The following is a 21,916-nucleotide window of genomic DNA, read 5'->3' as shown; positions in this document are numbered from 1 at the left end:
TTGATTCATTATGTTACACCATCATGATTTCTTAACAGTGGTCATCGTCAGCCGGTTTTAATTCAAACTTCATTTCTGCCAGTGAAACAATTGCTCAAATGTATGTATAAAGCATCATCATTCTTGTGTCTCACCCACAACACAGTTCCATCACAACTTACTTAATCACAGCAGTAAGCCATATGATTACACCTTCCTGCAGACGATTTCATTTTTTTTGCAATAGGCGGTAACACATTTTAAGGGCGATAAACAAGAGTAAAAAATTCTCACACACTCAGAGATTAGCTATTCTCTATCATCCAGGCTACCCTGTGGATTTCGTAATGCCTCGAGGGGTCTACATAGCATTATAGACTGCAATCCTCGACTGCGCCGTCGGTGTCCTACGTAACACATCGTGCACATGTGTGTGATTAACGATAAGGAATGCGCCAATTATTGGAGGTACACGTTTATGCCACCTGGTAACTGAATAACACAACAAAGAAATTCACTGCTAGGAACCGTTAGGCGGCAGTGTGCCTTAAGAATCGTAACTACAAAGAATGCTGTTTGTCAAAGATATATAGATTAGATGTATTTGTATTAATAACGTTCAATGTATTTAGATATAATCATGAGTAAATAATTCAATGTTTCTTAACAATAACCGTAATATTTTGTGCGTAAGTTCGTTTGAGAGAGGGTTTATAATTATCTACTGTGATTTGGTTATAAGTTGTGCGTACATGCGTTTGGATGATGTTTCTACGAGAAATAGGGAGGTTTTACAATTGAGGAAATTGGCACGTGAATAATCTGAACGTATACAAAGATCAAGTAAGGCTACACACTGCCAGCAGCCGGTTACGTTCTCATTGTTATTAATAACTACTTTCAATTACTAGTAGTGTAGTGTGGTATTACGTGGACTTCCCCCTCCTGTTTATATGTCCAACTACCTATGGTACACACTGTTTACTTTCTATAGGTAAAGTAAATCATACATTACCAAGAGTTTTAGTGCGATTCATGTTCTCAGAGTAGCAATATAAAACTGTTGAAATGTAGATTAATGAAAGGAGGGTAGGCATTGCGGTTTGTCAGTTATTACGCTTCCGCCCACATAAGCGTAATTTAAATTCTTGTAGACTTTCCGCTCGATAATATCTTGGATACTACCTGATGATCTCTAATGTCTGAAGCTGCTACACTACCGAAATTAATTACCGTGTGGTGTGACTCTTACCGCCAGGACATCTTCTCTACCTTCGACGAGGAATAAAACCCGCCTCTTCGTACCGCAATTTCAATGAGACTCCTAATTTCGTTTAGGTTTATGCGTTTGTGGAAAACGTTGTTGTACCTGCAGTTTCACTGGCATCTCTCATCACCTAAGGGACTTCGCCCCTGCGAGCACTACTCTACAAAGAGCTATGTTATTGCAAAAGCAAATGTAACTCCCTAACAGGGAATATTACAATCGTTCTCTTGACGTCACGAGAAACTACCACATCAACGAAGACCTGCAGCAAGAGCTGCATCTCATCACTAATGTCTGTAGGCAGGTGGGTGCATCTACCTTGTGTAAGCTCAGCTCCCAGATCGTTGAGATATCCGATGTTCTGACAAGTCGTCACCGTACTAAGAGAAATCATTTTACATCTGTGAATAATAAACTGAAAGGGATGAAATATTCCTCCACCGTATCGATACCATACGTCCATAAACTAAAATTTACACATTACCTCTGCTTTCCCACAGCAGCAAACTACGTAGTTTCTCAGTCCTATATGTCACAAGGCAAACTATTAGTCAATAGCAATGGGATTTTGACCCAAAAGCAAGAAGTAACTTATAGTTAAACCCCTTCAGACACAGTTAAAAGTTACAGAATTCCAGTGTCGTGAAAATTTTCCACCATTTTCAGTTAATTCAACGAAGCCCACAGACGAAAAAGTGAAAAACGATTCTAACTTTTTCATTCCTGTCGTCCCACATTTGATATCCTCTCTGTTTCGACCAACATCCGTTATTTTGCTGTCCAAATAGCAGAAGTTGTCCACTACTTTTAGTGATCCGTTTCCTAGTTCAGTTCCCTCATCAATGACTGATTCAATTCAACTACATTCCATTATCCTCGTTTCACTGTTGTTGATTGTTATCTTATAATCTCCTTTCAAGACACTGACCTTCTCTCAACTGCTCTTCCTAGTCCATTGCTGCCTGTGTTAGAACTGCAGTGTCGTCGGCAAAACTCCAGGTCTTATTTCTTCCCCACGAATTTCAGTTCCTTTTCCAAATTTCTCCTTGGTGTAACGCAAAAATGGTGAATGATCATGTCACATTTAATAATGTGAGTGGAAACAGAACACTAAAATCAATCGAAACCTTCAAGTATCTGGATGTTTATGGACAGAGTGAATTAAGGTGGAGCAAGCACACAATCCTAGCTGTGAGGAGAGCAGATTTTTTTCCTTTATTTATTTTACTGAAGAAACCTATGGCACTGTAATTAATGCAGAAAGGATTGGTTCAAATGGCTCTGAGCACTATGGGACTTAACTTCTAAGGTCATCAGTCCCCTAGATCTTAGAACTACTTAAACCTAACTGACCTAAGGACATCACACACATCCATGCCCGAGGCAGGATTCGAACCTGCGACCGTAGCGGTCGCGCGATTCCGGACTGAAGCGCCTAGAACCGCTCGGCCAACCCGGCCGGCAAATGTTCAAATGTGTGTGAATCTTATGGGACTTAACTGCTAAGGTCATCAGTCCCTAAGCTTACACACTACTTAACCTAAATTATCCTAAGGACAAACACACACACCCATGCCCGAGAGAAGACTCGAACTCCGCCAGGACCAGCTGCACAAACCATGACTGCAGCGCCTTAGACCGCTCCGCTAATCCTGTGCGCCAAATACCTTTCATGAGTACCATCTTGTTGCGACCCATTTGCTGTGGTCACTTTGCTGTCAGTAGATCGAGCATTAAATAAGGAAATAAGGATGAGTATTCCAGTGCACACCCGGAGACATCCTGATACATTGGTATCTCTCATAATATTTGTTTATCTTGAAGAGTGTACAGTGATGTAAGTGTATTCAGAGCTGCAGTCGGACTCTGGGCTCAAGCCCACATGCTGCGAAGGAGTGTTGACGCCTCGCCAGGAAGTCTTTGAAGTCGCCGCCACAGGCCAGTGCTACAGCCGTGTACTGCGCTGGCAGCGGCAGTCAATACCACGGATCGACCAAGACTGCAGTAGACACTAAATGGTCGGCAACAGGCTGCACTGACATGCTTTACCTGGTCGACGGTGGCTTGCAGATGATCCACAGTGACCCAGTAGTGGAGGAGGGCTTGCTCCTCACCAGTGTGTTCATACAAAATTACTCAGTACGCAGCAATGGCTGATGGGCGCCTCTCGAAGTTGACATCAGGAAAAAAGTATTAGGCTGACCATCATTGATCAACCTGCCGTGATTTCAGTGAAACTCAGTAGTAATTCTCTCTGGTTCTAGTCCTGCCTCAGGCATGAATGTGTGTGTTATGTCCATAGGTTAGTTATGTTTAAGTAGTTCTAAGTCTGGGGACTGATGACCTCAGATGTTAAGTCCCATAGTGCTTAGAGTCATTTGAACCATTTGAACAGGAAGGCAGCACAACAAAATTACTTACTAAGCTCTGGAACTCTCTCTCTTTAAACGGCCAAGCCCACCCTTGTGTCGTGGTGTCTCTTAGTGTATGACCGCATTTATCCTAATTTATCTGAACTGCGAATACTTCTTGGCACCCTGTAGTGATTGAATAATGTCTGGGTTGTCAAGCTCGCTTCTATTCTATCCATGTTTGACTTTGTAGTGGCGCCAAGGCAGGGAAGTGCATAGTGTTACCTCACAGTGGCTTGATAACAAGCACAACAGCGCTTGCGTTTCTGTCAGCCCCACTTGTGGTCTACTTAATTGTCAGTACGTCTTGTTGACGAACTGATCGCCACATCAGCCCAGCGCTAACCCCCCGTATTCCCAGCTCGCGTAGCAGAACTTTTACAAAATCTTATGCTTCCACAATAACATTATTATTCTGGTGCGAAATAGAAAACCCCAATGTGTATTCACAGAATAATCAAGTAACATTCAAAGAAGGACTGTTGATACATCTTCATTTCGACCTTCTCTTAATGTATGGGTTATCATGACGTAGAAATCAAAGCAATGACCAACATTAACAAAGAACGTAGAGACGAGTAGGCCAGGAACTTACCTCTCTGTGTGCCAGTGTTACACTCTAAATACGTGCAGACTGCGTTGGTGCCATTTCTATTGCAAAAACAAACGTTGCAGTCTTTTTTATACGCTGTGTAGGGTTTACAATGCTGTGGTGAACGCTTAATTCGTTTTGGAGCACTGTGAGCTGTACGAAAGTAAGAGAGAAAGTAATCATTAGTAATAGTTCTTTTGCCCCATACACGCTTGCGCGCACACACATACGTACATACACACACACACGCACACACAAACACACAGGCACGTTGTGATTACTTGCATTGCAAACGAATCCGTCTCCAGGCTTTCATTTAAATTCTAAGTATCCACTCGCAAGTGGTGCTGACATAAACCAAACGTCAATTTACAGTTCATTTTGATGTCACACAATGAGTCCATGTTACAGTTATTTGAAAAGTTATTACATATTAAAGGGAGACACACGAAAGAAATTATTTAAAATCTTTTGCAGTCAAAAGTTAAGGAGAGATTTGTGTCCCGTTCTACACCTATATACGTTTGCCTTTGTCACAAGTGTAGTTACCTATATGTGATTTGTAACTATACAACTATCAAAAGGTAACCGAGGCGCTCAAGGAACTTAAAGTGTAAAGTTTAGAGAAGAGGCGATGCTATACTCTCTAAACACTGTTGGGGACAATTATAGAACTGGAATTTCAAGCTGGGCAACATGAAAGCTTCACTCATCATACACCTCATCTACAGTTCGCGCCAGTAGAGGAAGAGGGGAGTGGGATGTATACGAAGGGGCACAGGGAAACACCTTTAACCAGTACTGTCAAAGGCATCGTATAGAAAAATACATTTTGTTGTTAATGCATACTCATTTTCTACCTAACATAAGCAATTTACGATTCATAGTAGCAACTTAAAACACATAGTAACTTGCAACTACCTGTTTCAAAACAATAATTACAAAGAGATGGGAAATTTTTAATATTCCTGCAGATTTATCTTGTTGAGCTGCATAAAGATGCCCTCGCTAAGGATCCTTTCTTGAGTGAAAAAAGTTGGTTTCACGCTCTAGCCACCCTACATAACATCATCGGATACAAAGCTGACAGTTGACAATTAATGATGTTTCTCCCATATGATTAATGTCAGCTCTTCATATACAACACACGACCGGACGTGGTATAGACCTGCTTAGCAGCGTACAGGGTTACCTCCACCACACACTGTACGGTGGCTTGCGGAGTATATATATAGATGTATACGGAGGTTGAGCGCTCAAGCAAGCAACATACCAAACTAATATCATAACGACATAGAGATCTCGTCATAATGATGACTGCACAAACTGCCTCAAGATGTTTCATATCGGACGCAACACTGTCTATACAGTTACTGACACAACGAAGAAAGAGAGTCTGAAGGGAGAAGTTTTGAAATCCCAAAGTGGCCAACTGTGCTAAAACGACCAGAAACCTAGGACACATTTTCGTCCCTGCAGAAGGATAGCTTAGCTTGACAAGTCCAAATACCCGGAATTGTACACCTAGATTCTCAGTGTTGCAGCTAACCAGCACTGAAGCAGAAACTGTGATGTTTCATCTACAGCCCACTGAGGTGCGAACCCTCTAAGATGACACTTCCAACTAGATCTGAAAGACTCTGCTGCTGCTGCCTCATCCTTACCTACACGGAGTTGATCAGCCAGGTAACAGCTGTTTTCCACCGCTACCACACAGATACAGGCAGAGTCTGGTACCGCAGGCCATTCTCTCGCAGGAAAGCTCAGGCATAATTCCTCACGACTACAGCTACTGAGTGCAGAGTGAGCTAGCGAGAACGACGCTGTTTTTAGTTTCGAATCATCTGTCTTTTGACTGCTTTAATGTGGTCCACCACGAATTCCTCTCCTGCGCCAATCTTTGCATCTCAGAGCAGTAATAGAAACATACTTCCTTAATTATTTGTTGGATGTATTCCAATCTCTGTCTTTTTTTTACAGTTCCTACCTCTACAGCTCTGTTCCTTTCCATGCAAGGCTGCCGGTGTGGCCGAGCGGTTCTAGGCGGTTCAGCCTGGAACCGCGGGACCGCTACGGTCGCAGGTTCGAATCCTGCCTCGGGCATGGATGTGTGTGATGACCTTAGGTTAGTTTGGTTTAAGTAGTTCTAAGTTATAGGGGACTGATGACCTCGGATGTTTACTCCCATAGTGCTCAGAGCCATTTGAACCATTACCATGCAAGTTATTCCCTGATGCTTTAGCAGTTGTGCTATCATCCTGTAACTTCTTCTTGTCGCTATTTTCCTCATATTCCTTTCCTAGTTGGCTCTGTAGAGAACCTCCTCATTCTTTACCGTATTATTCCACATAATTTTCAACATTCTTGTGCAGAACCACGTCTCAAATTCTTCTATTCTCTACTGTTCCGTTTACCCCACAGTGTATGCCTCACCGCCACACAATGCTATGATCCCAACGTAAATTCTCAGAACTTTGTTCCTCAAATTATGACCTGTCTTTGACACTAGTAGACTTCTCTTGTTTATAAATGTGGGAAATGACGCTAACGTTGCATTAATATTTTCGGGTGTCTGACACATTCTCACCATCCAACTCTGCACGATGCTACCTAAATGAATGTAGCCCCACCCTATATAACCATAAGTGAAATTCATTTAAAATATGTAATTGAAGTGACAAGGAAGTAACAAGTGAATTTAGCAGTATTGTTCTGCACCACTCCAGGAAGTAAGTCGACTGTCACACAGCTACCAAATGTCCACTGAGATGCCAAAAGTCCTGGGATAGACATATACAGACCGCGGTAGTATTCTGTACATAAGGTATACAACGCTGGTGCGTTGGCAGAGCTGTCATTTGTCTCCAGATGACTCATCTGAAAAGGTTTCCGTTGTGATTATAACCTCATAACGGAAATTAACGGACTTTGAATGCGCAATGGTAGTAGGATCTAGATACTCGCGACATTCCATTCCGGAAATCCTTGGGAAACTCAATATTCCGAGATCCACAGTGTCAAGAGTGTGCTGGGAATACCAGATTTTAGGCATTACTTCTCACCACAAAGAGCGCAGTGGCCAACGGCCTTCATTCAACGACCGGGAGCAGGAAGTTTGTGTACAGTTGTCAGTACTGGCAGACAAGCAAGACAGCGCGAAATAAATGTGGTACGTATGACGAATGTATCCGTTAGGAGAGTGCGGAAAAATACGTCGTTAATGGGCTATGGAAGCAGAGGACTGACGCGAGTGCCTTTGCTAACGGATCATCGCCTGCAGCGCTTCTCCTTGGGTTGCGACCATATCGGTTGGATCCTAGATAAATAAAATACCGTGACCTGGTTAGATGAGTCCCGTTCAGTTGGTAAGAGACTATTGTAGGGCTCGAATATGACGGAGACCCAACGAAGTCGTGGATCCTGGTTGTCAACATGGCACTGTACATGCTTGTGGTGGTCTCTTAATGGTGGGGGCTGTGTTTAAAATGAATGGACTGGATCCTCTGGTCCTACGGAACTGATCATGGATGAGAAATGGTTGTATTCAGCTACTTGAAGACCATTTCCAGCCGTTCATGGACTTCACGTATCCAAACAAAGGTGGGATTTTTATGGATGAAAATGTGCCATAATACTGGGCTACCGCTGTTCGCAACTGATTTGAGAAACATTCTCTACAGTTTGAACTAATTTCTTAGCCACCCAGATCGTTCGAAGTGGGTCGTAATCGAGAGGTTAGCTGCTGTTCAAAATCCTGCAGCATATCACTTTTGCAATTATGTTCTGCTATAGAACAGCGTGGCTCAATACTTCTGCAGGGGCTTCCAACGACTTGTGGAGTCCACAGCCACGTGGAGGTGCTCCACAACCCTGGTCAAAAGGAGACCCGACACGAAATTAGGAGGTATCCCGTGACTTTTGTCACCTTGGTGTATTCTAAATTGCTGTCAGTTTTCATAGCAACAGGAAGAGTAACATTTTCCAGTCAATGTGTTTCTGAGCAACACTGCCAGCTGCCAAGAGCCATCAATTATACAAAGGGCTGAAATATAAAAAGTATAAGCAAATGGGTACGAGACAGTGAGATACCGTAAATGAAGAGCAGAGTAATCAGTTGCATATCCCTTCTTTTCAGTACGAGTCATGACCATTTTTCTAACCACCTCTAGGTTAAGAGAATTATCATAAGAAAAATATTGAGGAGTAATTGTTAGAGTAGACTGCTAAGCTATATTTTTAACGAATCATTGCCAACAAGACACTAAATAAGAACGTATTTTAAAGAATGTTGCTTAGAGTCACGTTCACACACAGTGGCCACAGCAACATCTGGAGACGATAATTTGACGATATAGCTGTGCAGATAACATTGGAAAATTTGGAGCCTGATCAGATATTTGTGAATCATTATGTTAGACCACCAGGTTTTCTAAACAGTGGTCATGGGCAGTAGGTTTTGAATTCGAACTTCATTTCTGCCAGTGATAGAATTGCTCAAATGCACGTATGAAGCATCAGCATTCTTGTGTCTCATACACAATACAGTTCCATTAAATTTTACTTGATCACAGCAATAAGCCATAAGATTAAACCTTCCAGCAGATGATTTCATTTCTTCTGCCACAGATGGTGGCCACATTTTAAGAGCGATAAACAAGAGTAATAGATTCTCGCACACTCATAGATTAGCTATGCTCGAACACCAGGCCACCCTGTGGACTTCGTAATGATTCGGGGGGGGGGGCGGGGGGGGGGGGGTCTACATAGCAAAATAGACTGCAATCGTCGACTGCACCATCAGTGTGCTATATTACGCATCGTGCACATGTGCGTGATTAACGGCAAGGCGTGCGCCAATGATTCGAGGTTCACGTTTACGCCATCTGGTAGCGGAATAACTGGACATCAAAGAAATTCAGCGCCAAGAACCGTTAGGCGGCAGTGTGCTTTAAGAATAGTAACTACAAAGAAGCCGTTTGTCAAAGATATGTAAATAACATGTACTTGTACTAGTAATGTTGATTGTACTGATGTAATCATGAGTAAATAAGTATATTTTTCTTAACAATAACCGTAATATTTTGTGCGTAGGTTCGTTTGAGAGAGGGTTTATAATTATTTACCGTGATTTGGATATATGTTGTGGGTACATGCATTTGGATGATGATCCTGGGATAAATAAGGAGTTTTTTTAATTTAGGATATTTGCACGTGATTAATCTAAACGTTTACCAAGATCAAGTAAGGCTACACACTGCCGGCAACCGGTTGCATTTTCATTGGTATTAATAAGTACTTCCAAGTAATTATAGTGTAGTGTGGTATTACAGTGACTTCCCCCTCCTGTTTATTTATCCAATTACCTTAGGATACACAATGTTTACTTTCTATAGGTAAAGTGAATCACACATTACCAAGAATTTTAATGGGTTTCATGTTCTCAAAGTAGCAATACAAAACTGAAACTTCCTGGCAGATTAAGACTGTGCGCCAGACCGAGACTGGAACCCATTCTTAACACAAAACTGTTGGAAAGTAGAGTAGTGAAAGGAGGGTAGGCATTGCGGTTTGTCAGTTGTTATGATTCCCCCCACAGGAACATAACATAAATTCTTGTAGACTTTCTGCACTCGATAATATTTTGGATAATTCCTGATGATCTCTAATGTCTGAACTTGCCACACTACCGAAATGCATTACATGTGCTGTGACTCTTACCGCTAGGACATCTTCTCTACCTTCGACGAGGAATAACAGCCGCCTCTTCATCCCGCAGATTCAATGAGACCCCTAAATTTCGTTTATGTTTATGCATCTGTGGAAAACGTTGTTGTACCTGCAGTTTCACTGGCATGTTTCTTCACCTATGGTCCTTCGCCCCTACGAGCAATACTCTCCAAAAGCTACGTTATTGCAAAAGCTAATGTAACTCCCTAACAGGGAATATTAGAGTCGTTCTCTTGACGTCACGAGAAACTACCACATCAACGAAGACCTGCAGCAAGAGCTGCATCTCATCACTAATGTCTGTAGGCAGGTGGGTTCATCTAGCTTGTGTAACCTCAGCTCCCAGCTCGTTGAGATATCCGATGTTCTGACAAGTCGTCACCGTACTAAGAGAAATCATTTTACATCTGTGAATAATAAACTGAAAGGGATGAATTATTACTCCACCGTATCTATACCATACGTCCATAAACGAAAATTTACACATTATCTCTGCTTTCCCACAGCAGCAAACTACGACTGCTCACACACTGTACTTAACGAATGATACCAAGGGCCTCAACCCAATTTTTCAGTCCCGTATGTCACAAGACAAACTATTAGTCGATAGCTATGAGATTTTGACCCAAAAGCAAGAAGTAACTTGTAGTTAAACCTCTTCACACACAGTTAAAAAGCTACGGAATTCCAGTGTCATGAAAATTTTTCTGCCATTTTCAGTTAATTCAACGGAGCCTACACATGAAGAACGATCCTAATCTTTTTGTTTCTGCTGTCCCACATTTTATATCCTCTCTGTTCCGACCATCATCATTTATTTTGCTCTCCAAATAGAAAAAGTTGTCTACTACTTTTAGTGATCCGTTTCCTAGTCCAGTTCCCTCATCATTGACTGATTCATTTTAACTACATTCCATTATCATAGTTTCACTGTTGTTGACCGTTATCTTATAATCTCCTTTCAAGACTGATCTTCTCTCAACTGCTCTTCCTAGTCCATTGCTGCCTGTGTTAGAACTACAGTGTCGTCGGCATAACTTGAAGTTTCATTTCTTCCCCATGAATTTCAGTTCCTTTTGCAAATTTCTCCTTGGTGTAACGCAAAAATGTTGAATGATCATGTGACATTTAATAATGTGAGTGGAAACAGAACACTAAAATCAATCGAAACCTTCAAGTATCTGAATGTTTATGGACAGAGTGAATTAAGGTGGAGCAAGCACACAATCCTAGCTGCGAGGAAAGCAGATTTTTTTTCTTTATTTATTTTACTGAAGAATCCTATGGCACTGTAATTAATGCAGAAAGGATTGGTTCAAATGGCTCTGAGCACTATAGGACTTAATTTCTAAGGTCATCAGTCCCATGGAACTTAGAACTACTTAAACCTAACTAACCTAAGGACATCACACACATCCATGCCCGAGGGAGGATTCGAACCTGCGACCGTAGGGGTCGCGCGGTTCCGGACTGAAGCGCCTAGAACCGCTCGGCCACCCCGGCCGGCAAATGTTCAAATGTGTGTGAATCTTATGGGACTTAACTGCTAAGGTTATCAGTCCCTAAGCTTACACACTACTTAACCTAAATTATCCTAAGGACAAACACACACACCCATGCCCGAGGGAAGACTCGAACTCCGCCAGGACCAGCCGCACAGACCATGACTGCAGCGCCTTAGACCGCTCCGCTAATCCTGTGCGCCAAAGCAGAGTACCATTTTGTTGCGACCCATTTGCTGTGGTCACTTTGCTGTCAGTAGATCGAGCATTAAATAAGGAAATAAGAATGAGTGATCCAGCGCACACCCGGAGATATCATGATACAGTGGCATCTCTAATAATATTTGTTTATCTTGCAGAGTGTACAGTGATGTAAGTGTATTCAGAGCTGCAGTCGGACTCTGGGCTCAAGCCCACATGCTGCCAAGGAGTGTTGACGCCTCGCCAGGAAGTCTTTGAAGTCGCCGCCACAGGCCAGTGCTACATCCGTGTACTGTGCTGGCAGCGGCAGTGGCCCCAGGAAGGCCTTGCCCATCTAGGCGTTCTGCAGTGACCTTGCATGACTCCTTCCTCAGCAGTCCTGAAGACTGCCTGTCATACGCTCAGGTGGAGAATTCTGACTGAGGTCCAGCCTGTCAGCTGTCGTGGCGACTAGGCCTCAGTCAATACCACGGATCGACCAAGACTGCAGCCGACACTTCAAGGTCGGCAACAGGCTCCAGAGACATGATTCACCTGGTCGACTGTGGCTTGCAAATGATCCACAGTGACCCAGTAGTGGAGGAGGGCTGGCTCCACAGCAGTGTGCTCATCCACAATTACTCAGTGCGCAGCAATGCCTCTCGAAGTTGACATCAACAAGAAAGTATTAGGCTGACTATTATTGATCAACCTCTCGTGTTTCCACATAAACTCGGTAGTAAACCTTCTGGTTCTAGTGAGACTGACAGAAAAGCAGCACAACAAAATGAGTTACTGAGCTCTAAAAGTCTAGCTATTTAAGGGGCCTAGCCCACCCTTGTGTCGTGGTGTCTCTGAGTGTATGAGCGCATTTATCGTAATTTATCTGAACTGCGAATTCTCCTTGGCGCCCTGTGTTGGTTGTATAATGTCTGGGTTGTCAAGCTCGTTTCTATTCTACCCATGTTTGACTTTGTAGTGGCGCCAAGGCAGGGAAGTACATAGTGCTACAGTGGCTTGATAACAAGCACAACAGCGCTTGCGTTTCTGTCAGCCCCACTTGTTGTCTACTTAATTGTCAGTACGTCTTGTTGACGAACTGATCGCCACATCAGCCCAGCGCTAACCCTCTGTATTTCGATCTCGCATGGCAGAACTTTTACAAAAGCTTAAGCTTCCACAGTACAATTATTATTCTGGTGCGAAATAGAAAGCCCCAAAGTGTATTCACAGAATAATCAAGTAGCATTCAAAGAAGGGCTGTTGATACGTACATCTTCGTTTCGACCTTCTCTTAAAGAATGGGTTATCATGACGTTGAAATCAAAGCAATGACCACTATTAACAAGGAACATAGAGACGAGTAGGCCAGGAACTTACCTCTCTGTGTGCCAGTGTTACACTCTAAATTCGTGCAGACAGCGTTGGAGCCATTTCTATTGCAAAAACAAATGTTGCAGTCTTTTTTATACGCTGTGTAGGGTTTACAATGCTGTGGTGAACGCTTAATTCGTTTTGGAGCACTGTGAGCTGTACGAAAGTAAGAGAGAAAGTAATCATTAGTAATAGTTCTTTTGCCCCATACACGCATGCGCGCACACACATACCTACATACACACACACACACACACACACACACACACACACACACACACACACACACAAACACACAGGCACGTTGTGATTACTTGCATTGCAAACGAATCCGTCTCCGGGCTTTCACTTAAATTCTAAGTATCCACTCGCAAGTGGTGCTGACATAAACCAAACGTCAATTTACAGTTCATTTTGATGTCACACAATGAGTCCATGTTACAGTTATTTGAAAAGTTATTACATATTAAAGAGAGACACATGAAAGAAATTATTTAAAATCTTTTGCAGTCAAAAGTTAAGGAGAGATTTGTGTCCCGTTCTACACCTATATACGTTTGCCTTCGTCATAAGTGTAGTTACCAATACATGATTTGTAACTATACAACTATCAAAAGGTAACCGAGGTGCTCAAGGAACTTAAAATGTAAAGTTTAGAGAAGAGGCGATGCTATACTCTCTAAACTCTGTTGGGGACAGTTATAGAACTGGAATTTCAAGCTGGGCGACATCAAAACTTCATTCATCATACACCTCATCTAGAGGTCGCGCCAGTAGAGGAAGAGGGAAATGGGATGTATACCAAGGGGCACAGGGAAACGCCTTTAACCTGTACTGTCAAAGGCGTCGTATAGTAATATACATTTTGTTGTAAACGCATACTTATTTTCTACTTTCCATAAACAATTTTCGATTCATAGTAGCAACTTAAAACACATTGTAACTGCCAAACTACCTGTTTCAAAACAATAATTAAAAATAGATTGGGAATTATTAGTATTCTTGCAGATTTATCTTGTTGAGCTGCATAACCATTCCCTCGCTAAGGGTCCTTTTTTGAATGAAGTGGGGTTCACGCTCTAGCGACCCTACATAACATTATCGGATACGAATCTGACAGTTGACAATCAATGATGTTTCTCCCATATGATTGAACGTCAGCTCTTCATATACAACACACGACCAAGACATTATGTAGACCTGCTTAACAGCATGTTGGTCCACGTTTGGAATGCAATGCAGCATCGATTCCGTGTGGTATGACGTTAGAGGACGGTTTGGGGTGCCACTTCTTTTCGTAGCAGGAGCCATGTTGTTGCCGTCTGCGATTCCCTCACAGCACAACGGTACATCGACGATCTTGTATGTCTCTGATTTTGCCCATTGTGGAAAGCCAAACTGGGCTTACATTTCAGCGCGATAATTCCCCCTCTCTCCACAAACGGCGAAACCTCACTTTGGCCATCCAGGCACCAGATCTCTCTCCTATTGTGAACATCTGGAGCATTAAGGGCAGGGCTATCCTACCTCGTGATTTTGACAGTCCAACACTCCAATTGGACAGAATTTGGTTCAAGATCCCACAGGAGGCCATCCAATAACAATATTATTCAAAGCCAATCCCAGTAACTGATTGCACCCGGGTCAGTGGTAAATCAACATTTTACTGGGTTGATCAATTTATGAAATTCTCTCTCTTGCATAGCTCTCTGACAGTCCAACACTCCAATTGGACAGAATTTGGTTCAAGATCCCACAGGAGGCCATCCAACAACAATATTATTCAATGCCAATCCCAATAACTGATTGCACCCGGGTCAGTGGTAAATCAACATTTTACTGGGTTGATCAATTTATGAAATTCTCTCTCTTGCATAGCTCTCCAATTTTTCTGAAACTGTAATGATTTATCTGTCTGTACATGTACATCTCATGTACCGGTTTTCATCCCATTTGGATAATTCCTTGGGGGTGCGTCATTTTTAAAAAAAGAAGGCTGGGAGACAAGGCGAATGGGTCACAGATTATGGTGTTTGTGGATCTGAGATCCAAGATGTATGTATCCCTTACTACAACAACAATCACCTAATGGGAGCAACATGCAGCCTCAACGGCTCTCATGACTTATGATTACATTTCTCCACAACAGATGAGTAGCGTCGCCACGTAGTGAATGTTTGGTAGGAATTAAATATTTCTGATTTAAAACGGTGTGTACACTTACACAGGGACATGAATGTACTACTACTTGTCCATATTTTCGCGAAATTCTGGACTGCATGTACGACCACATTCAACCTGGGTCCAGGTTGGGTTGGGTTGTTTGGGGGAAGAGACCAAACTGCGCGGCCATCGGTCTCATTGGATTGGGGGAAATCACGGAAAACCTAAAACAGGATGGCCGGACGCGGGATTGAAACGTCGTCCTGCCGAATGCGAGTCCAGTGTGCTAACCACTGCGCCATCTCGCTCGGTAGCCTGGATCCAGCATTCTATTACCCCACACCAGTGCTTTCATGGGATGCAATGTTGAAACTAACATGAGTCAACATCGAATTACTCATTATGTCAACAGGCTGTTCTCTTTTGGGCGTAGGATCCACTGGGGACTTTGCCAATGTGTGCATATGCACACCAAGCCGAATAACCTGTGAAACGGTGGACAGGTCAAAGAATCTGAGGATGTGAGTTATATCGTGCTCTCTGATGTTAATAACTAAATTTGATACATTTTTCAACAATAATAACCTGGTGAAAATTTTGTATGGCTATCCAATGAGGGCATCCGCAGATTAGATGACTCAAAGTGAGGCAGCAGATTCGGGTGAAGAATATGTCATCTAGGCAGACCTAGCAGATCCTGCTAGTTTGCATCCAATTGTTCGATCCACAAACTGATAACGAAGCTGGTAGGAGGGGGAGGAGCGGTAAATCGAGATAATCCTCTATAGAAACCTCATCAGTGTCTCAGTTTAGAAATGAAACTGATTAGAGTCATCCTCTTTATCTTCCTCATGCAGTCATGCTCGTTGTGGAGCATATACATTTATTAATATCAAAAACAGGACTCTCATGTCGTGTAACTTAGAGAACGAGTTTTTAAGTTAATGAATAATGCTGCTTTTGCGAAAACTATGGAGAATTTGACAAACATTCACGAAATTCATGTAGTTTCACAATGGTAGGGGCGCTGTAGTGTAGAAGATTGGTTATCAGGCCAAATTTTAAATGGGCAACAATTTTCAATCAAAGATTTGTCGCTGTGCAGATGTCTAAGATTTTGATGGAATTCATAACGATTCCATTATGAGTTCTGCAAAACCAAACTTCGCTAATCCCAAGTTACCTTATATGGATACATTTATGTGATCCATACTGAGTAATTAGGAACAATCATAAAGAATTCGAAATCTTGGAATATGTAGCCAATTAGCTTATGGTATTATACTTCAAAACGAAAGGTTATCGACCTGCTGGGAGGCAAGGCGAATGGGTCACAGATTATGGTGTTTGTGGATCTGAGATCCAAGATGTATGTATCCCTTACTACAACAGCAATCACCTAAAGGCAGCAACATGCAGCCTCAGCGGCTCTCATGGCTTATGATTACTTGTAGTGCCTGCGACCTGATGTGGCTTCTTCTTCTGCACATACAGTGCAACAAGTAAGCATTTGATCATGAGTCAATGAAATGCGTACTGTATCACGACCTAAAATCGATATGATGACAAATGATGCATCTGTGCAGATGGCACTGAGACTCTGCATTCTCGGACTACTCGCTTGAGTGACTGAGTGTGTGAATGATTACTTATTAGTAAATAGCTGATGTGTCTGTAGGTGTATGTTGAATAGTTGTATGAATTGTTTGTGATAGTGTATAGAAAATTGTGTATGGTGTTGCCTGGATACCATGTTTGCATTTAAATTGAATATGTAATGTATGTACTATGTACACAATAGGGTGTGTGTGTGTTTGTGTGTGCATGTACATATGTACATTGTATGTAGTTCATTTCCTCACCTGCTGTAGCTGTCCCAGTGTTATTACTGTGTATTGGCCGTGGGATTACCCTTTTGCCATTTGTCGGTTGACAGGCAGTGCTCTGCTTGTCAGAGAGTGTAGCGCCAAGTACAGTTGTGCATTGTCGATCTACACAACATTGGTAATCCTGGTTCATACTGGCATCAGGTGAAAATGGTCATTCTAGCACACTGAAAGTTAAAGTTTCTGATGTTGCTTCCTGGAAATAAATGTACTCAAACCTATCCCTGTTGAATTAAATTTTAATTGTTTTTCGATGTTCATGAACAGCTCTAATAAACACTTTGTGACAACCCAGTAACATGGTGGGTGGAGGGGGGTTTGTCTGACCATTGAATAGATACGAAATCTTTAAGAAGTTGTCATGTAACTGACACCACTCATATAATGAAAGTATAAAATTCTTGCTGCTAACTTGAGGATGTTCCATCACTTTCAGAGTGTTGAACTCACGACATGAGAATATGCATGCAACTACACACTCACTCGTAATCACAATTAGTCTGCATGTAACTTTGAACGGAGAGACTTTAATACGTGATGCATGCTATTGTGACTACACAGGCGGTGTCTGCAGTGCCTGTGATAGTAAGAACTCATGGCGATAAAAGAAGAGTTCCATTATGTTGTTGTGCGATACCGGCATGTTGTTGGTGGACCACCGCTGCTGCCACACTGAAGGCTCGAAGTTGGACGAAACAGGTGGTGGAAATATGTCTAGTAAATCATGTACGTGCTGCGGAAAATCGAATGGCTCCAACAAATCGTTCTGGCTGACTGCATCATCATCAGTAGTCCACACCAGAAAAAATAGTGCTGAATGATAAATAATAATAATAATAATAATATTAATAACAGTCATCCTCTTTTTATTCTCCTTGGAGAGGTGAATGAATTCTTGAACTTCGTGGTCGTATGGTTGTTCGAGGGAGGTGCAGACTACGAATGATAAGTCCCCTCTCATGATGCTAGGGACCCCAAGGGGGGTAGTGGTGGATGGGCCCAGAGTGTGGGATCAATAGCAGCACACAGCACCAGTGAGCGAAAGTGGATGGCACTTTTGGGTCACAAATCATCTTCATTAAAATGACAATTGTCACACTAGATTAAAAAACACTTGAGTAAACTACCCTGTGACGATCTTGGCTACAAATTATGATAATTATAATGACAGCTGTAGCCCAGTAATTCTAAATAAACAAAACAAGAGCCCAAGTGAGTAATTAGTTTGCATATGGGTCATTAAATTGGGCTAGGGTAGCTGGCCAGTTTGTTTATTTAATGGCACGAATGTCCCCCATTTCGCCACAACACGTCTAACCCCCAACTCATACTTTCATAAGGTCTAAGTCATAATGTAAAACCCATCAAATGTGGGCTCCAGCTGAAAACGACAAATGCAATACTGCGTCTCAGAAATTTTGCTTGTGACATAGAGAGCGTTTTTATATCTTATGTGTTTCAACCTTTCGTAACTCGTGGCAAAAACATCGAAGAACGTATTTTGTGTGTCGCGCGAAGCAATAGCTCACCAGCATGAAGTAACGAGTAGTGACGTCTCTAAAATCGTACAGGTCCGAATCAACGTTAGTCACCTCCAGAGAAACGCTCTTTCAGTGTCCTCCGCAAAACCAGAACACATTACAGCGCCAGACAGTAAGTTACTGCGCACCTGATAGGCTATTTGTATCATATGTGATCTAGATACTGCTTGCAGTTAACGTTTAACTAAAAAAAAGATGGTTACTCACTTCTTCCTGAATCCGTGCAAGGCCAGTTCGTGCACACGGGACCGCTGTCTTCATGCTCGCAAACGCAGTAGTTACAACCTTCCGAGAAAACTGTTGCTGACGAGCTGCACTTCACTTTCTTAGTCACCAAGGGAATGCTCCTCATCTTAGGTTTGGCAAACACAAAGCGTTCCAGAGGGCCCGACCCTGTAGAAGAAAAAAAAAACATGGTTGTTACACACGTACCTTTATCAATTTATTTATTCGCCTGAGTCTGGAAAGCGAATGGAGAGTTATAAGAAAGTTGGTACGTCTGGCAAATACACTCCTGGAAATGGAAAAAAGAACACATTGACACCGGTGTGTCAGACCCACCATACTTGCTCCGGACACTACGAGAGGGCTGTACAAGCAATGATCACACGCACGGCACAGCGGACACACCAGGAACCGCGGTGTTGGCCGTCGAATGGCGCTAGCTGCGCAGCATTTGTGCACCGTCGCCGTCAGTGTCAGCCAGTTTGTCGTGGCATACGGAGCTCCATCGCAGTCTTTAACACTGGTAGCATGCCGCGACAGCGTGGACGTGAACCATATGTGCAGTTGACGGACTTTGAGCGAGGGCATATAATGGGCATGCGGGAGGCCGGGTGGACGTACCGCCGAATTGCTCAACACGTGGGGCGTGAGGTCTCCACAGTACATCGATGTTGTCGCCAGTGGTCGGCGGTAGGTGCACGTGCTCGTCGACCTGGGACCGGACCGCAGCGACGCACGGATGCACGCAAAGACCGTAGGATCCTACGCAGTGCCGTAGGGGACCGCACCGCCACTTCCCAGCAAATTAGGGACACTGTTGCTCCTGGGGTATCGGCGAGGACCATTCGCAACCGTCTCCATGAAGCTGGACTACGGTCCCGCACACCGTTAGGCCGTCTTCCGCTCACGCCCCAACATCGTGCAGCCCGCCTCCAGTGGTGTCGCGACAGGCGTGAATGGAGGGACGAATGGAGACGTGTCGTCTTCAGCGATGAGAGTCGCTTCTGCCTTGGTGCCAATGATGGTCGTATGCGTGTTTGGCGCCGTGCAGGTGAGCGCCACAATCAGGACTGCATACGACCGAGGCACACAGGGCCAACACCCGGCATCATGGTGTGGGGAGCGATCTCCTACACTGGCCGTACACCACTGGTGATCGTCGAGGGGACACTGAATAGTGCACGGTACATCCAAACCGTCATCGAACCCATCGTTCTACCATTCCTAGACCGGCAAGGGAACTTGCTGTTCCAACAGGACAATGCACGTCCGCATGTATCCCGTGCCACCCAACGTGCTCTAGAAGGTGTAAGTCAACTACCCTGGCCAGCAAGATCTCCGGATCTGTCCCCCATTGAGCATGTTTGGGACTGGATGAAGCGTCGTCTCACGCGGTCTGCACGTCCAGCACGAACGCTGGTCCAACTGAGGCGCCAGGTGGAAATGGCATGGCAAGCCGTTCCACAGGACTACATCCAGCATCTCTACGATCGTCTCCATGGGAGAATAGCAGCCTGCATTGCTGCGAAAGGTGGATATACACTGTACTAGTGCCGACATTGTGCATGCTCTGTTGCCTGTGTCTATGTGCCTGTGGTTCTGTCAGTGTGATCATGTGATGTATCTGACCCCAGGAATGTGTCAATAAAGTTTCCCCTTCCTAGGACAATGAATTCACGGTGTTCTTATTTCAATTTCCAGGAGTGTATCTACAAAACAGTGGTTCCTTTTATTACGTAACCAATAACGTTTACCGGAGCCTACAACGTTTCTATTAGAAAACAGTCTTGCCAATAAATAAACATGTCTTCACGGAATACTACACATGAAAAACATAACTCCCTTTATTCACACATATTATCGTGCTAACAGTAGATGTCAGTGAACAGATGGTTTCTGTCTTAACGTATTTCCGATAGGCATTCGATACTGTACCACATTACCGGCCAACAGCCAAAACATTCAGTCTCTTCCGATGTCGTCGGGTGAACCGCCGAATTTCTTATGAATATAAAACTGTGTGAATTTTTAACGTAATGCCTCATCCGGCGTGCGAAAGGAAGCATGAAACGATTTATTTTGTTCCTGACTAAGTGCACAGAGAGATGGTATTGCTAAACGATCCTAATAAAATGCAGAATGAGTTGAGGAGAATTTCCGGTTTGCATGATAGCTGGCAGCTGTCTACAATTTGTGTGCATATGCTATATAAGAAGCCGATAGTACACCATTACATGATTAATGGCGAAAATCTCTAGCACGTCACAACATTTTAATATTTATTATTTAATGTTTATAGGTAACAGTGAAGTGGTGTGATGTAGGATGAAAAGGTAAGATGAGCTGTATTGAGGACCAATATATGGCGTAGATTATTTTGGAATTGTGTGGTGCATCTGAAAATTACAAACACGGAGCAAGTGTGAACAATTCTCTGGCGCTATTGCTGTATAAGGAGTGTTTATCAAGTAAGATGGCAGCATACGATGAACGAGATGCTGCCACGGGAATGTAATATTAACGAGAGTTCAACAGAGATGACCAAATGTTCAAATGTGTGTGAAATCTTATGGGACTTAACTGCTAAGGTCATCAGTCCCTAAGCTTACACACTACTTAACCTAAATTATCCTAAGGACAAACAGACACACCCATGCCCGAGGGAGGGCTCAAACCTCCGCCGAGACCATCCGCACAGTCCATGTCTGCAGCTTCCGAGACCACTCGGCTAATCCCACACGGCAACAGAGATAACCAAAGAAAGTAAATGAGAACGTTGGCAGAAAGCCGACATTGTTGTCGTGACATGTTGTTATGCCAATTTAGAAAATGTTTATTCAGGATGATTTTTTTTAAATTCTTTGTCGGATGACCAGAGTCATGTAGAAGTTTTTGAAAGAAATTTCCGCCATTCGACTGTAAATTTTTATTCATTTATCACGATTTCGGCATTGCAGCCATTCTCAAGTGCTTACTGAGGCCTCAGAGAATGTCCGACCCTCTTAAATGACGTGTCAGCATCGGAATAACATTTATCAGGTCTTAAAAAAAGTCGTCACATTAAAGGAT

General features: G+C 43.1%; 1 protein-coding gene across 1 annotated transcript in view; it reads right to left on the bottom strand.

Annotated features, from left to right (window-relative positions):
• LOC124545150 (pacifastin-like protease inhibitor cvp4) overlaps positions 1-21,916 on the bottom strand; it is a 110,412-nt gene that overhangs the window by 33,678 nt on the left and 54,818 nt on the right. Inside the window, exons 2-4 of the mRNA XM_047123980.1 lie at positions 18,830-19,015; positions 13,039-13,188; positions 4,253-4,402 (exon numbers count right to left, since the gene is read on the bottom strand). Coding sequence (XP_046979936.1) covers positions 4,253-4,402; positions 13,039-13,188; positions 18,830-19,015 — 486 coding nt within the window. The remainder of the gene's footprint in view (positions 1-4,252; positions 4,403-13,038; positions 13,189-18,829; positions 19,016-21,916) is intronic.

This window comes from Schistocerca americana, chromosome 8, assembly GCF_021461395.2.
Source record: "Schistocerca americana isolate TAMUIC-IGC-003095 chromosome 8, iqSchAmer2.1, whole genome shotgun sequence".
In the NCBI taxonomy this organism is placed as follows: Eukaryota; Metazoa; Arthropoda; class Insecta; order Orthoptera; family Acrididae; genus Schistocerca; species Schistocerca americana.
The sequence above is the reverse complement of the archived record's forward strand: the minus strand, read 5'-3'. Positions and strand labels throughout refer to the sequence as shown.